The following is an 18612-nucleotide window of genomic DNA, read 5'->3' on the forward strand; positions in this document are numbered from 1 at the left end:
ACACCCTGTACATCCCGTACATCCTGTATATCCTATACACCCCATACATTCCATACACCCCATACATCCCGTACATCCTGTATATCCTATACACCCCGTACATTCCATACACCCTGTACATCCTGTATATCCTATACACCCCGTACATTCCATACACCCCATACATCCCGTACATCCTGTATATCCTATACACCCCGTACCTTCCATATACCCCATACATCCCGTACATCCTGTTTATCCTATACACCCCGTACCTTCCATATACCCCATACATCCCGTACATCCTGTATATCCTATACACCCCGTACATTCCATACACCCCATACATCCCGTACATCCTGTATATCCTATACACCTCGTACATTCCATACACCCCATACATCCCGTACATCCTGTATATCCTATACACCCCGTACATTCCATACACCCTGTACATCCTGTATATCCTATACACCCCGTACATTCCATACACCCCATACATCCCGTACATCCTGTATATCCTATACACCCCGTACCTTCCATATACCCCATACATCCCGTACATCCTGTATATCCTATACACCCCGTACCTTCCATATACCCCATACATCCCGTACATCCTGTATATCCTATACACCCCGTACATTCCATACACCCCATACATCCCGTACATCCTGTATATCCTATACACCTCGTACATTCCATACACCCCATACATCCCGTACATCCTGTATATCCTATACACCTCGTACATTCCATACACCCCATACACCCCATACATCCTGTATATCCTACACACCTCGTACATTCCATACACCCCATACACCCCATACATCCTGTATATCCTATACACCCCGTACATTCCATACACCCCATACACCCCGTACATCCTGTATATCCTATACACCCCGTACATTCCATACACCCTGTACATCCTGTATATCCAATACACCCCGTACATCCCGTACATCCTGTATATCCCGTACATCCTGTATATCCTATACACCCCGTACATTCCATACTCCCCGTACATCCTGTATATCCTATACACCCGTACATTCCATACACCTCATACATCCTGTATATCCTATACACCCCATACATTCCATACACCCCATACATCCCGTACATCCTGTATATCCTATACACCCCATACATTCCATACACCCCATACATCCCGTACATCCTGTATATCCTATACACCCCATACATTCCATACACCCCGTACATCCCGTACATCCTGTATATCCTATACACCCCGTACATTCCATACACCCTGTACATCCTGTATATCCAATACACCCCGTACATTCCATACACCCCATACATCCCGTACATCCTGTATATCCTATACACCCCGTACATTCCATACACCCCATACATCCCGTACATCCTGTATATCCTATACACCCCGTACATTCCATACACCTCATACATCCTGTATATCCTATACACCCCATACATTCCATACACCCCATACATCCCATACATCCTGTATATCCTATACACCCCGTACATTCCATACACCCTGTACATCCTGTATATCCTATACACCCCGTACATTCCATACACCCCATACATCCCGTACATCCTGTATATCCTATACACCCCATACATTCCATACTCCCCGTACATCCTGTATATCCTATACACCTCGTACATTCCATACACCCCATACATCCCGTACGGGCAAACAGATATACTGACAGGTCTGCAGGAGACCTGCATGGCACCAGCGATCAGCTGATTGATGTTACAATACTTTCCAGACTCCTTTGGACAAAAAAATTAAATGCACATTTTTATTACCCGCAAAAAAAATGTCCATTTATTATTCTTGTGCAAAAGGTGAACTTATCCTTTAAGGTTTTGTCAGAGCATTGACACATTACTGAACACGGATGCAGTGAACATTAAAACAATCTCAAGATAGGTCCAGTTTAAAAATTGTCATCAATTAAAAGAAACAGAAATGTCAAAAAAGATTATAAGCTAAAAAAGTAAAAAAAATGATCTACAAATGTTCTTCAGCACAGCTAAGTGAGGTGAACACGTTCTAGTATCATGTCTCTGTGTGGTGTACACTGGAGAGGCAATCATTTGCATTGGGTAAACTCCAATGATCGACCCAGGACAGGCTGCATAAATCTTTTCTGCCGAGACGGAGAACATCAGAACTGAAAATGTTACTGCTAAAGATTGCTCTTCTGCCCATCCATGTCTTCGAATGCTTTCTGTCCCTCTATCTCAACTTCTACATCGTGATCTTCCACATGAAAAGACTGAGGAATGGGATGAAGCTGAACCCTTCCAGCCTCATTCAGCTGATCATGGGAGCCACTAACATTAGTATGCGAGGAACGATGATCGGGACTGCCTTTTTTTTATGGTTCCCTATTTCTGATGTTAGGAGGTTGTACTTTGCAGTAATCCTCACAGTCTCTTTCCATTTAAACTTCAGCTATTGGCTCATTGCCTGGCTCTGCATCTATTACTGCACCACCATCACCAACATCAGACACCAACTCTTTATCTGGATGAAGATGATCCTTGTGTCCTTCTTGCCTCACCTGCTTTTCTTCTCTGCAGTTGTGTCTTTTATCCTGCCTGTCCAGTCAATCTTTCATATTCACTTTGAAATTCTGGGTGACAACTCCACCCTTGGTTACAATGGGCCCAATGTTATATTCTCCATTTCTCATCTCAAAGAATTATTGATCATTTGTCTCTTTTCCTTCCTTCCCTTCCTGATGACCCTCGGCTCCCTCATGGTGACCATGTCCTCTCTGTTCAGACATATCAGGAAGGTGAAGAAGAATGGCTCGGGATTTGCTCCTCCAAACCTCCAGGCTCAAGTCAGTGCTGTGAAAACAATGATATTATTTCTTCTACTTTCTGTCCTCATCAATCTTGCTGAGATCCTTAAACTTGTGGCATTAGCTCTCTACTATAAATCTCTCCATCTGATCATCGTGTTAATGGTTAGTGCCTTTGCTTTGGCAGAAGCTGCCACTATCATCCAGTCCAGCCGCAAGCTGAAGCAGATGTTTCCACAAATGTTCTGTGGTGGAAGATTTATGGGAGGCCAGAACTAGAACTTCAGTCAGCCAATGAGTACCATTATCTACGGCATATGCTTTATGTAGGAATGAAGTAGAGATGAGAGAATTCAGTTCAACACAAGTTTGTGGAATCTAAGAAAAACCTAGATATCGGTGGTCGATTGAGGTCCTTAGAGAACGGAAACTAGGGGTTATAACTCACAGACTTGCTGTGAAACATTTTGCTAGATCTGAATGCTGGAGATTTATGTAGAACTTGGACTATATGCTATATAAAGTTGGTCTATAGAGAGATACATTGAACCTGGTTTGGAGTTGGAAGTATCTACCTAGTTGTATTTATTTCAGGTACTTATATAGCGCCGTCAATTTACGCAGCGCTTTACATATATATATTGTACATTCACATCAGTCCCTAACCCTCAAGGGGTGTACAATCTAAGGTCCCTAACTCACATTCATAGATACACATACTAGGGACAATTTAGACAGGAGCCAATTAATCTATCAGCATTTGGATTGTGGGAGGAGAAAATGCAAACTCCAGGCAGGTGGTGTCGTGGTTGGGATTTGAACCAACACTCCTAGTACTACCAGGCAGAAGTGCTAACCACTTAGCCACTTGAGAAGACATTATAGAATTGGTCCTGGGCTCTACTATGACGTATAGAATTCTTCACCTTCTCATGAGACATATGTTAGTCATAGGAAGAATATGTTGTGCATGAATTTAAATTTTTGGTAAGGGCTCCGCATATTATTGTATATCCTCTCTATAGATACTGTATATTATTGAGTATTTTCCCTGTATATTATTGTTTTCTACATAGAACATTTTTGTAAAGAACCTACATTTCTATAGGGTGCCAGACTTTTTTTAATTTATATTTATCATTTTAACCATTAGCCGCCCGGCCAATGGCCGTTTGGCGGCTTCAGATGTGTCTCTCCATTCCGGGTGCACGCCATTTGGCGTGCTCCCGCACATGCGCCGTTTGCGCTAATTCAGAGCGGCGCAGCAGCGGGATCTGTCACGGGCCGTGCACCTCGGACATGGCCGATGACAGATCCGAGTACCGGCTCCCGTTGCCGGTACCATGTGACCTGCTGTGACCAATCACAGCAGGTCACATGACAGTTGTATACAATGGATGGCTTCATTCATGATGCCATCCATTGTATACTAGTGCCTAGCTGTGAATGGCCACAGCTAATCACATGCACATGTCATGTGATTAGCTGTGACCAAATCACAGCTAAGCACAAAAAAAAAAAAAAAAAAAGCTGAATGAATCGATGTCATTCAGGTAAATGCTTGTTTATAGCAAAGTAATTCTTTGCTATAAGCAAATTGTGTAAAAAAAAAAAATACTGATCACTTCCCCAAAGTAGTACAATGTTACTATGGTAACATTGTACTATTTTGGTCATAGTAAAATATGAAAAAAAAATCTTAAAAAAAATAAAAAAAAATGTAATAAAAAATTAAATATAATAAAAAAATTAAAAAAAATTAAAAAAAAAAAAATATATTTTTTTTTCATACTGTCACCAGTCAGTGTCCCTGTTCACCGCCATGCCAGTTATATGATGACGCTGTACTGCACTGGTGACAGTATGTAAAAAAAAAAATAGTGAATATATTTTTTTTAATTTTTTCATTTTCCGAAAAATTATGACAAAAAAATACAACTTCAAAAAACTCGCCATGCCTCTTATGAAGTACGTCGGACTGTCTACTCTGCAAAAAGGGGTCATTTGGGGATATCTGTACTATTCTGACATTTGGGGGATATCTGTACCGTCCTGACATTTGGGGGATATCTGTACCGTCCTGACATTTGGGGGATATCTGTACTGTCCTGACATTTGGGGGATATCTGTCCCGTCCTGACATTTGGGGGATATCTGTACTGTCTTGACATTTGGGGGATATCTGTACTGTCCTGACATTTGGGGGATATCTGTACTGTTCTGACATTTGGGGGATATCTGTACTGTCCTGACATTTGGGGATATCTGTACTGTTCTGACATTCTTGGACCTCAAGAAATTAGATCGGCCGTCAGTACTTCAGGATTGATCAATATTCAGATCTATCCCATAGTTTGTGAACTTTATAACTTTCCTACACACTAAATATTACATCCTAATTTGGGTTATTTTCACCAAAGACATGGAGCAGAATACATCTCGGCCTAAATTTATGAAGAACAATTATTTATTTGTAAACTTTTATAACAGAAACAAAGAAAAATGTGTTTTGTTTTCAAAATTTTTGGTCTTTTTTTGTTAATTTAGCAAAAAATAAAAACCCCAGCGGTGATTAAATACCACCAAAAGAAAGCTCTAGTTGTGTGAAGAAAATGATAAAATTTTAGTTTGGGTACAGTGTTGTATGACCGCGCAATTGTCATTCAAAGTGTGAGAGCGCTGAAACCTGAAAAATGGCCTGGGCAGGAAAGGGTAAAATTGCCCGGTATGGAAATGGTTAAGAATAGATGTGATAGATAATATTTGAAAATATCCTTTTAGACAAAGCAAAGTTTAGCCAAAACTACCCTGGGTTGTGTTGGGTGGGTGTTCGGCAAACTTCAAAGAGTTCAAATGCCAAACCTGAGCCTCATTAAAATCAATAAGAGCTAAATCCCAAATTAAAACTAGGCTAATAGTCAATGGGCTGTCAAATAAGTAGCAGGGGTGTGTGTGTTTGGGGGGGGGGGGGGGGGGGCTCTGCCCTGAGGGACATGTACCAATGCAAAAAAAAATTAAAAATTTAATTGAAGCTGAAAGCATTTGCAAATAAAGAGTTTCAAATTGCCGGCAAATGACATCCCCTCCTGTCAGCTTTTTTTTTTTTAAATGTCATACAGACCCCAAAGATCCCACAAAATACATAGCAGACCACTAAGTTTTATTTGCCAGCAATGTGATTGTTTTTCTATGTAAATGTCATTATGCTGTAGCACCACCTTCAGCAAGAAAGAAATAAAAATGTGTAGAGCACCCCCCCATAAAAATGCATACCAGACCTTTTGGGTCTGGTATGGATTTTAAGGGCTACTTCATACAAAAAAAAAGCAAAAAAGTGTTATGCCCCCTAATAATCCATACCAGACCCCCTTGATCCATACCCGGCCACATACCCACAACATAGTGGGGGTGTCTTCTTGATGAGGACAGGGACTTCTTTCCCATAACCCTGGCCAGTGGCTGTGGGGTTCTGTAGGTTGGGGCTTTATTAGGATCTGGAAGAACCTTTAATAATAAGATACCATCCCTCTCCTCATGTGAAAGAGTAGGGGAACATAGTACATAGTACCCCCACTTATTCACAGAAAAAGACCTAAATGTTTGTCAAGACCTTATTTAAGAAAACAAAAATCTCCCAAAAAGTTCCTCATTGTTAATCATAATGCCTGACACCAGCTTACTTCTTGTCCCCAATGGAACGCATAGCCAAATGACAGCTCCCTGATTTTTTGTCATCAGCTGTATAAAGAGGGGGGAGGGGGGGGCAAGGATTGTGGAAACATAATTTCCCAAACGTAGCCATGTGACCATATTTAGGTAGTAATGTAACTCTATTCTGCAGCTCTGAGGGATCGCTGGCCATGTAGGTGGAAAGGCCATGTGGTGTCAATGGTTGGTACGGAAACAGGTTCAGTGACATGATGGGGGATGGGGGGATGTCAATGGTTGGTAAGGAAGCAGGTTCATTCCCATGACTACGCTTGTATTGCTGCACATGAATATATTGGGTGAAGGTTTTGGTCATTTGGGTTTTGTTTGCACGGTGTGTTTGTATATTGGTGTATCTCACAATAAATTCTATTATCCACATCACTCCTGAAGCCTGATATTCCCTGTGTCAGTCCACACATCTCTGGTCATATCTGGATTCCTGACAACCTTGTGGGTGGGTGGGCGGTCATGAAGAGGTTGTATTCCCATCACTCCTACTTTTATCCCTGTATATGAAAGCTTCCGTCGTACTTTTTATTACACAATGTCATTTACACTACAGTAACTACAATGTGAACTGCCATCTAAGGCGCAATGCTGATCATTTCCCCTTCATTGAATGGATTTCAGAGTAAATTGGTTCTTCATTTGGCGGTTATACTTTAGCTTTATGTTTCATATAGCCATTACCATGACCCTCCACCAAAAAGTCAACCCCAAATACATTCTCCTCACAGAAATACCAATATATGTAGAAAATAGAAATATCCAGTGTGTATATAATTGGTGGTTTGCGCCCATTGTAGGGCTAGGAAACATTTGGTGTAAATTTACATTTGGAATAAACTTCAGTTTGGGAGATTTCTTTGTGGCCATTCCAGATCCAAATATTTCCTCCACAAATCAGGGTGACTGTGGTAATCCCCCCGGTGCACAGAAGCTGCCTACCTACCACTCAGATGCCCCACAGTGAGGTTATTAGTACACTCCTGTCATCAATACAAAACCAACCCCCAACGTTATCTGAAGGTTCCAGTTCCAGGGGTCCTCTAACGTTATCCAAGTTTCCCTCAACGTTATCCAAGGTTCCAGTTCCAGGGGTCCTCTAACGTTATCCAAGGTTCCCCTGACGTTATCTGAAGGTTCCAGTTCCAGGGATCCTCTAACGTTATCCAAGGTTCCCCTGACGTTATCTGAAGGTTCCAGTTCCAGGGGTCCTCTAACGTTATCCAAGGTTCCCCCGACGTTATCCAAGGTTCCAGTTCCAGGGGTCCTCTAACGTTATCCAAGGTTCCCCTGATGTTATCTGAAGGTTCCAGTTCCAGGGGTCCTCTAACGTTATCCAAGGTTCCCCCGACGTTATCCAAGGTTCCAGTTGCAGGGGTCCTCTAACATTATCCAAGGTTCCCCCGACGTTATCTGAAGGTTCCAGTTCCAGGGGTCCTCTAACGTTATCCAAGGTTCCCCCGACGTTATCCAAGGTTCCAGTTCCAGGGGTCCTCTAACATTATCCAAGGTTCCCCCGACGTTATCTGAAGGTTCCAGTTCCAGGGGTCCTCTAACGTTATCCAAGGTTCCCCCGACGTTATCTGAAGGTTCCAGTTCCAGGGGTCCTCTAACGTTATCCAAGGTTCCCCCGACGTTATCCAAGGTTCCAGTTCCAGGGGTCCTCTAACATTATCCAAGGTTCCCCCGACGTTATCTGAAGGTTCCAGTTCCAGGGGTCCTCTAACGTTATCCAAGGTTCCCCCGACGTTATCTGAAGGTTCCAGTTCCAGGGGTCCTCTAACGTTATCCAAGGTTCCCCCGACGTTATCCAAGGTTCAAGTTCCAGGGGTCCTCTAACATTATCCAAGGTTCCCCCGACGTTATCTGAAGGTTCCAGTTCCAGGGGTCCTCTAACGTTATCCAAGGTTCCCCCGACGTTATCTGAAGGTTCCAGTTCCAGGGGTCCTCTAACGTTATCCAAGGTTCCCCCGACGTTATCTGAAGGTTCCAGTTCCAGGGGTCCTCTAACGTTATCCAAGGTTCCCCCGACGTTATCCAAGGTTCCAGTTCCAGGGGTCCTCTAACATTATCCAAGGTTCCCCCGACGTTGTCTGAAGGTTCCAGTTCCAGGGGTCCTCTAATGTTATCCAAGGTTCCCCCGACGTTATCCAAGGTTCCAGTTCCAGGGGTCCTCTAACGTTATCCAAGGTTCCCCCGACGTTATCCAAGGTTCCAGTTCCAGGGGTCCTCTAACGTTATCCAAGGTTCCCCCGACGTTATCTGAAGGTTCCAGTTCCAGGGGTCCTCTAACGTTATCCAAGGTTCCCCCGACGTTATCCAAGGTTCCAGTTCCAGGGGTCCTCTAACATTATCCAAGGTTCCCCGACGTTATCTGAAGGTTCCAGTTCCAGGGGTCCTCTAACATTATCCAAGGTTCCCCCGACGTTATCTGAAGGTTCCAGTTCCAGGGGTCCTCTAACGTTATCCAAGGTTCCCCCGACGTTATCTGAAGGTTCCAGTTCCAGGGGTCCTCTAACGTTATCCAAGGTTCCCCCGACGTTATCTGAAGGTTCCAGTTCCAGGGGTCCTCTAACGTTATCCAAGGTTCCCCCGACGTTATCTGAAGGTTCCAGTTCCAGGGGTCCTCTAACGTTATACAAGGTTCCCCCAACGTTATCTGAAGGTTGCAGTTCCAGGGGTCCTCTAAAAATCCATACCAGACCCTTAACCATGCAGCCAGGCTGGCCAGGAAAGGGGTGGATGAGCATGTCCCCGTTCCCCCTGAACCATTCCAGGCCGCATGCCCTCAACTGTGGGGGTTCATTGCCCCCAAGTTGTTGATGAGAAAAGCCTCTTTCCCACAACCCTGGCAGGTGTTTGTGGGGGTCTGCTGGTGGAGTCTTATCAGAATCTGGAAACCTCTTTAATAATATGGGGACCCCCAGATACCAGCTTCCCCCTTCATGAATAAGTATGGGTTACCTAGCACTTCTATTCATATACAAAGAAAAATAATTGTAACCTAGAAATAAAGACATTCAGACATTTGACAAGTCTTTGTTAAAGAAATAAAAATCCCCCAAAAGTCCACGATTGTAAATCCACCATCAAGCACGATGGCCAAAAAGTAAAAAAATGGACACTGGGGGTCACACGATCGATCCCGATGGTACTCTTAGCTGAATGGCAGCCCCTTGAACTGTTGTCAGCTATATATGGAAAGAGGTGGAGATGGTGGTGACATCATTAACCTAATATGGCCAGTGGCCATTGTATGGACCTTGATCACCTGCTGGTAGCGCTGTGGTGCCCAGAGCGGAAGGCTGTAGTCCCGGTGTCCACCAGCGGGTGTTTCCCAGCAGCCAGCACGTCCTAATAATCAGTCTCCACCTGATGCTGGCGGCTGAAAGACACCTGCTGGTGGACGCTGGAACTACAATCTTCCGCTGTTATCAGCTATATAAGGAAAGAGGTGGGGATGGTGGTGACATCAATAATCGAACATGGCCAGCTGCCATTGTAGGGACCTGAATCACCTGTTGATGGCACTGTGGTTCCCAGTGCAGAAGGCTATAGTTTTGGTAGCCACCAGTTGTTGTCTCCCAGCACCCAGCAGATCCCAGCAGTCAGTCTCCACCTAATGCTGACTGACTGGAGACACCTGTTGGTGCACACCAGAACTACAACCTTCCACTCCAGGAACCACAGTGCCACCAGCAGGTGGTCCAGGTCCAGACAGCCATATTTAGATAGTGACCTCATGGCTATTCCCACCACTGTGCTTACGAAGCTGTGGAATCCCAGCCATGCAAGACAATGTGCCCTGATATCAATGGTTCCTAAGTGCAAGCACCCATGGCTTCCTCAGGAACCAAAGACAGCGGAAAGCTTTTACAGAATCGGTATTACAACCACTTCTATATATGATTTTCTGCTCCCACTGAGCAGGGGGACCCATGGGCAAAAAGTTCAGTTGTCTGTCCAAACCCCTGAACAGCCAAAATTTGGCCTGAACCATCACACATTTGGAATGTAATTCTCTGCTCTGAATGTATTTTTTGCTAAGGAAAACTCCGCAATAAAATGAGGAGAACTCTGTGAGCTGGAAGAGTCACAATAATCTCCACCATAAATAGGATCACATGGGATTTCCATCGCAACTTCCAGGTTCTGATCATTTGTATGAGGAGAGGAAGGACATGTAAAGTACAATATGTACAATAGAATGCCCTTCATTTCCATAATGAGAAGAGTACAAGCTGTGGATACCCAACTATTAATCAATATCACGGTATCTGGTTGCTTAGAAAACAAAAAGAAAACAATTTTAGATGTAACCAGTTCAGCTCATCATCATGAACATGAGACGATGTGGATTACGTATGGAATATGGAACGTCTCCCATCTCATCAAGGAAATTATGTTTTATTTAGATTCTCTCTTCTTTATTTTGCTGCTCATTAAAACTGGTGATGAGCGAGATGAGAACATTTCTGTTCACGGGATGTTTGCCAACCTTTCCCCCCAAAACCCTGAACAGAGCTCTCAAACTCTATTGAAGTCTTTGGGATTTGAGACTTGAAAAAGGGGCCACACCCCTGAAACGCGTTGTCCCTGCTCTGGTTATTTATATCTTTTGGTGTTTCATCACCTCAACCATCCACAGCACCAGCCAATGTGGGGTATCTGAGGCCGGTGTGGACGCTAGAGAGGAACAAACAGGGGGATTCACTCATGGTGTCTGCTTGATGTTGGTGGAAATGTGAGTGTACTGATATATTACATTTTTATAATTAAAGAGGAATTTTAGTTATACTTTATACATTTCAGAGCAGCATGTGCAAAGTGGGTCATTTGATGGATCCACTTCACTTATCAAAATCTGCCCTTTTCCATTGAAAAACGTAGCCTGGAACTGCACTCACCCTGTAATGCCACCACGGCCATGCTACCTTGGCAGTGTGGGGTGCGCATTCGCAGTATGGAAGCAGGGACCTTGCGCATTCACATTTCCAACACAGAACTGTGCGTACACATAAGGGTCTATAGCTTCCTCTCCACCTTCCAGCCCTCCTCCAGCCATCTTCTCAGCTCTCCCCTTGCAGGTAAATGTCATGCAAAATGAAAATATTCCAGATATGAAGGGAACTAGACAATCCTACACCATTCACCTAGGACAGGGGTAGGCAACCTGTGGTTCTCCAACTGTTGCAGGACTACAATTCCCATCATGCCTCTGCAAGTCATAGCTGTAACTGTCAGTTTTGTAATGTTGCAATGCGTCATGGGAAATGTAGTTCCACAACAGGTAGAGAGACGCAGGTTGCCTACCCCTGTCCTAGGAGAATGACATAGGCTGGAGAGCAGACATATGAAACAAAGCATAGAAAAATGCAATGTTTCCTTCCAATTCTATTCACCCCTTGGCTCCTCCCAGTCCTGTAAGGGGTTTGTGATGCTGGGAGGTAGGGTGGGGTTTAGGGTCATGTGACCGCCGTGATTGGCTGTCATGGCAGTCCCATGATCAGAAAGCTCCCGACTGCAAGTAGGGATCGGGACCTTTGCATGCAGCCAACATGACAAACAGATTGAAGGTTTGCTGTAAAGAACTGACTGCACCAGGAGCATGCGCTCTCTTTTTTTTTTCCTTTGCACATATAGTGTTTCTGCCACCCGGTGGAGGAGGTGTGAGCTGCAGCTGCCCCCGGATGTTACATTGCTATTGTTACCTTTGAGGAGAAGTCTAGAGAGGCACATTTATGGACTATAGAGAAGCTCAATCATTGGATGGACATTTTTTGTACCTGTAATCTTGTATTTTTTTGTAGCTTTTCTGAAGGCCAATTTGTAAGATTTTGTAAAACAAAGGCCATGGGTGTCTGGGCACTGCCCTGGGGGGGGGCTTAAAGGGCAATATTAGGAATACACAACTCCTGTATAATAACATGCTTGTGGGATACCTTAACCCCTTGGCACCGGTGCCTCCTGGCTCTTTAGGGGTTTCAGATGCCAGGAGGTAGGGCAGGGTTTCTGAACGTGTGATCGCTGTAATTGGCTGTGACAGTGGTCACATGATCAGAAAGCTCCTGATTGCAAGTAGAGATTGGGAACTTTCCGCTAGCCACCGGTAACTGTGCCAGGAGCGTGCAGGGTGTGCGCCGTCAGCACTGTTCTGTTTACATTCTGATACGCATATATAGTGTTAAGGCCCACACACCGAGAGTCTGTACATATGTGTACCACTCAGGGGCGGACTGATGGGGCCCCTGGGCAATAGGGGATCATGGGGCCCCTGTATCCTTGGCCAAACTAAAAAAAACCTATGAAAAAGGTACCAGGGGTATCTCATAGGGCCTCCTACTGACCCCGGACCCTCGGGCGGTGCCCAAGTTTCCAAATGGTCAGTCCGCCCCTGGTACCACCCACATCAACAGATTAAACATGCACATGAAGAGGCACATCTGTAGGGTGTAATAGAGTGACCTGATTTTAGGATCCTGCTCTGTACCACCTTGTGACTTTGTGGCTTTACTCCAACTTTGATGCGTTTTCTGATTTGGTATTGCATTGCACAATGGATACTGATCTCAGCTTGCTCTGTGACTTAGCTTCTGCCTCTGATTCTGCTCCACACCGTTTTCAAGGGCCTGCTTGCCCTACATTCTGACTCAGCTGCTACTTATATGTATGGTCTTGCTGCATGCCTGTGTGAGATGGGGAAACAGCTCTCATTGTTTGAACACTGTTTGTGTGGAAGTAAATTAATGTTTTGACTGACATTCTGCGCTTTAGCCACAAGATGTCACTGTTTTTCTAACACAGCATCAGACTGCATAGATATTTGTATATTCATGAAGAGGTGGGGTTTTTCACACAGAGTTGGAGAGAACAGGAAGGAGAGAAGCCATGTTTTGGAGCATGGTGAATAAGGGGCCCTGTGAGCTGAGAATCTGATGACATCCAGGTGTGAAAGCGTCCCTCAGTAACCAGAGCTGCAGCTAAGTGAAGCTGATTGTGTCCAAGACCCTGATCCTGTTCAGAGAAAGGAAGATTGCTGCCAGGAAGGCTGATGAGAGCAGAGGAACTAAGCAGTATATACTGTGATACCGCATGCTTGTTGGAGAGACATTTGTTCTGTTCAGAGTCAGAGTCACTAGCGGATGCAAAGCAGACCCGGGTCAGTAAGATCGTGCACGCACCTCATTTCAGTGTTGGCGCCTAGAGACTGAGTCCAGGCCTATAGTTAGTTAGTTAGGGTCTCTGCTTGTGTCAGGCCACAAGTGTTGTTACTGATCATTGGAAGGACTCCACAACTTAAAGTGACATTTCACATTGGAGAGCTGATAAAATCCTACAAACTCACCCCAGACTGGCGTTTTGCTCAGAAGGAATACTCAGGCACGTGCTACAGGACCAGTTATGGGAGGGGGAATACTGTAGATTTGTGTAAGATTGTAAGCTGTTGTGCTGCACCGCAGGCTAGCCCATACCGTACCCCCATACACTGATTCCTGCTCTGTAGGGTAATAACAGGTAAGGTGTGGCAGCTTAGTTGTGCCCCCCAGTAGGTAAATTACTACACTTTCTACCTTCATCCATCAGATGGCGCCGTGCTGTGCAGCACAAGGGTCTCAGCCTTTGGGCTGGGTGTATGTAAATTTATTGTATGTTTCCAGCATTTGGGGTTGTGTTTATTTGCCACATCTAAGTAAAATTCTGTTGTGGCAAAAGCTGGTGTTGGGGTTGCTTTCCTCGTTCGTGACTTCACTGTATCCTGGGGAGCCCCCCCCCCCCCCGGTACACGGCTTACACAGGGATGTGCTATGTACAGGGTGCAGGGTTCAGAGGTACACCACATACGGAGTGTAGGGTTCAGCTTTATTGCATAGGTCCTTACCTCTGCATCGTCAATCCACATCCCATTTTCACCGCTCCTCAGCTCTGACCTCATCAATCCTCCCATCCCCCAACTCCGCACACCCTCCTTCTCTGCCCTCATCTTCCCCCTCCCCCACATGCTTCCATGCATTTTATCTTTGAAAAAACTCCCTGCATTGCAGGCAGCTCTACTTTTCTTATTTGCAGCAAGATCATCTGTGAGCACTGGCACCCATGAACCTGGGAACAGATGGTGAACATAGAGGGTGCAGCCTTCCACACAACATCCCCTCCAGCCCATGGCCACACTGTACCAGCACCTACATCTCCCTTGTCCATGCTGTAAGTGTAGGGATGGGAGGGACCTGTGGAGCCACTAGGAGAGGGAAACTGCCTCTGTAGGCACAGAAGCTGAGCTTCTGTGTTTACAAGTGACAGTGGTGAACAGGGAGCTGACGATGAGAGCCAGAAGTAGTGGAACTGAGTTCTACCAAGTTCCTTCAAGGCCCTAAGCCAAGCACGTGCTGAGGCCTGACAGCAACAGCTTGTCAGTAGAACAGGCTGTCTCCTACGGGCAAAGGCCCCAGGAGAATGGAGTTCTAAACAGGCCCTTCCAAACATTTATCTTCCCCCCAGCCATACCTTCTGGTGTCCCCTCTCAGGGATAGGCTGAGGTCAGACAAAGATTTGCAGCCCAAAGATTGATCCTCCTCTATTTCTGGAAGCTTCTTACAGAGCTAGGCAGGAGTAATCAACCACCAAGTTTAGGGAGACCTGACCACACTTAAAGAATAAATTGCTGTCAGTTGAGAACAGCAAAGCCAAAAAGCTAAATGTATCCAGCCTAGAGCAGGGTGCTACACGTGTACAGGTGCATGAACCATATTATGCACACGTGCATATCTTTGGGCATTGGCTGCTTACATGATCTTCAAGACAGGATCCCTACGAATGTGCATATGTGCAGACAGGACCATACATATGATCTTCCTGACAATGACAACACAATATGAATGTTATTTTCTCCATTGTTTGTCACATAGAAGAACCTTCATTTTCTTTTCCAATAATTTTATTTGGAAGATTTCAGAGAATACATTCCAAACAGTTACAAACAGTCGAAAAAAAAAAGATCTTTATCAATCTGAATTGGCCAATAATGACATTCAACATGGTATAAGACCTGTGAAGAAACTTTGACATCTAACCCACCCTGACCATAGCATGTCCTTGATTCATCCAAGCATCTCCCTAATAGTTACCGAACTTCACATTCAGGAAGGAAAGAGTTGAAAGAAAGAGAGAAAAAGAGTAGGTAGAGTATTCTGTGCCATGGTAAAGCTCAGTGACAGGATTCCAGAGGTGCCTTTGGACTCTAGGTATTCCCTGCAAGGTAGGTGATCCAGGGTTCCCAGACTGGGGCATTTTGTCACTAAGGAAAGTTGAAAAGTTCTCATTGACCGTTATCCAGGAAAGATTGGCCTTAATCAGGTCAAACGATATTGTGGAGGATTTCCACGACCTGGCTATAGCTATTCAAGCTGCTAAAAGTACAAAAGAGATCAGCCTTCTCAAGCGCCATGGAGCCTCCGAAATAAGATGGTACATTAAAGCCTGTTGAGGGTCTTTTTTAAGGTTTGTGCCTGTCAACGAAAATAAAAAATTGTAGACATAAATCCAAAATCTGCAGACTTTTGGGCATTCCCACTAAATGTGGAGGAACAAACCATCTTGGGAGCAGCCTCTAAAGCAATGTGGAGAGGCTCCCAGAATGAAGAACCTTCATTTTCTATATTTTATCTTTGTTGACATGCTTTTGACAGGGACTGGCAATATTGTCCAAATTTACATCATCAGATGAAGGAAAAACAAAGCCTTTTCCATCACACACATTGTCTTCTCTGGAATTGTTTCATATTACTATACAACTTATCTGGAAAAAATATGTACCATTTCCTCAAATGGGACAACCACAGCATCAAGTAGCAAAGATATTATTGGACAGAACCATAGGGACTTTCTCTTCCATGCTCTGACTGGCTATTGTCTCCCAATCTTCATGTCTTTCACATCTCTCTCATTCAATGTGATATCAGTCTGAGACACATCTGGAGGTTCTGGCACAATGCATCTTAGGTCACCCCAACACTTTGAGGGTCACCACAAGAACAATGATTCTGTAATGACCCATAATACAGTCTTGTACCTGGAGGTTGTTGACAAATTTCTCTTGTCATTCCAAAATGGAACCACTTGGGAGGTTCTTTGATGGGTGATTATCATTTCTTTACCACTATGAGTTCATTAGCGGGGATTACAAAACCTAGGCCACATTCTTTTCATAAAACTGACATATCTGGAGAATGTTCAAAGTAAATTAAATTAAAAATAAAAATATTAAAAAAATCCAGTGAAGGAAGAAGGAAAATGATATTCAGGTTTTCAGACGGTTCTGTAAAATGTTTCTAAGGTCTCATATTCCTTTTTATCTTACTATACAAACAGAAATCAATTATGGGGATTTGCATGTCTCTCTTTTCATCCCTCTGCACTATATCAGCGTAATCATTTATTTCATCCAGTCAATCAATAATTTCATCCATTGACACTGATCTGCACAGCCTGACAGCTGAACCTCTCGGACAACAAACACGGCAACAATGTGGTCGGTCTCAGATATAATTAGACTTGTCACCATTTTCCTTAATGTGGTGTCCGGTCTGACTCTGAATTCCTACATAGTCATTGTGTACATTCGGGAATGGAGGAAGAAAAAAGGCTTCAATGTGTCTGACAAAATTGCCCTCTTGTCAGCTCTCACTGGGATCACCTACCAATGCTCTTCCACCATTGATAATCTGATATTCTTTTTTGGGTCTCTCTCAGCACATGACAAAAGACAAAATCTACTGGCATTTGCTTTTTATATCTTTCTGACGTACGAGAGCATCTGGAACACGGCTTGGCTGTCCATCTATTACTGCCTGAAACTGGTCCAGTGTTCCCATCGTATTTTCCTTCAGTTAAAGAGAAGATTATCCTCTTCTATTACACAGATACTCATAATCTCCTTTGTGGGATCAATCTTCATAACTCTTCCACTTCCTTGGACCTTACATTTTCATTACCATAACATGACCAATGATCCATCTGTAAATCGTCATTCCATTGAAATAGATTTCCAATATGTTCCCCTCAGTATGTTTTTTGGTTCTCTTCTCCCATTTCTTCTGAGCTTCATCTGCATTGGGCTCAGTGTGAGGTCTGTCCTGTGTCATGTCCAACAGATCCATCAGAACTCATCTCAGTTCAGCTCATCTCCACAACTAGAGGGTCACCTCCGAGCAGTCAGGACCATGATCCTTCAGGTCTGCCTTTGCTTGGCTCTGTATCTGGCTGTCTTTAGCATGATCATGTTCTCCTCATACTTAGGAATGATTGTGAGAATATTTATTTTCATCATTGCTACAAGCTACCCTTCTGCTCTAGCTGTCATCTCAATCCAGGGGAACCCCAAGTTAAGAAACAGATCAACTACCTAGATACATTTTATGTCTATTTGATTTATTTCCTTTATGATTGTCATTTTCCATTTGGAAAGAGCCTCAGCCTAAGTCTCACTCTTCACTCTTCACTCTTTTCACTGTTAGATATCAGAATACTTTAACCTTACTTAAAAAAAATGGGGAAAGAGATTGCCATGGACAGTTTTAGCAATTTGTGAAAAAGCCAGAATAGATCATTTCAATCACAAGAAAATTCAAAATGGTGATGTTGACTATTATATTTAAACACCTTGATATTCATAGGTTTGACTGACATACATTAGATACTACTATATAGGCAGTTGAATGTGATAACCCCATCCCCCATTGCCCTATGTGGGTGCATAGTAATAGAGAGGAGGACCCCTTATCAGTTGCCCTCTGACCAAGTTCTCTTGGAGAGCACAAGCACCCTTCCCCCTTAAGGCTTTAAGCAGGAGGGTTGTTTTTCCAGCAAGAGGGAACGGCGCAGGGACTTGTACCAGTTGGCTCCAACCATTGGCCACTTACAAGCCCCCTTACATATATTAGATACATGGAAGCAGGGGCGGACTGACAACTCATGGGGCCCCCGGGCAATAGGGGATCATGGGGCCCCTGTGTCCTTGCCCAAACTCAAAAAAGCCTATGAAAAAGGTACCAGGGGCATCTCATGGGGCCCCCTACTGACCCCAGGCCCTCGGGCAATGCCCGAG

At 44.2% G+C, this 18612-nt stretch overlaps 2 protein-coding genes across 2 annotated transcripts; both read left to right on the forward strand.

Moving 5' to 3' along the window:
- The first annotated feature begins 2162 nt into the window (after positions 1 to 2162).
- On the forward strand, positions 2163 to 3074 carry LOC149470648 (taste receptor type 2 member 4-like). Its single transcript, XM_089661189.1, has one exon. The coding sequence runs from the start codon at positions 2163 to 2165 to the stop codon at positions 3072 to 3074; it is 912 nt and encodes a 303-aa protein (XP_089517315.1).
- A 13958-nt stretch (positions 3075 to 17032) lies between these two features.
- LOC149470649 (taste receptor type 2 member 9-like) lies at positions 17033 to 17914 on the forward strand. The gene has a single exon (XM_089661192.1). It carries the CDS (start codon positions 17033 to 17035, stop codon positions 17912 to 17914), a length of 882 nt encoding a protein of 293 aa, XP_089517318.1.
- The last annotated feature ends 698 nt before the right edge of the window (positions 17915 to 18612 follow it).

The sequence above is a fragment of the Staurois parvus genome, unplaced genomic scaffold (genome assembly GCF_062004578.1).
Source record: "Staurois parvus isolate SC_StPar_1 unplaced genomic scaffold, SC_StPar_1.0 ptg000034l, whole genome shotgun sequence".
NCBI lineage: Eukaryota > Metazoa > Chordata > Amphibia > Anura > Ranidae > Staurois > Staurois parvus.

Bases quoted from the DNA above. Each gene is read 5' to 3' on its own strand.
- LOC149470649 (XM_089661192.1), top strand. From the start codon at position 17,033: ATGTGGTCGGTCTCAGATATAATTAGACTTGTCACCATTTTCCTTAAT.
- LOC149470648 (XM_089661189.1), top strand. From the start codon at position 2,163: ATGTTACTGCTAAAGATTGCTCTTCTGCCCATCCATGTCTTCGAATGC.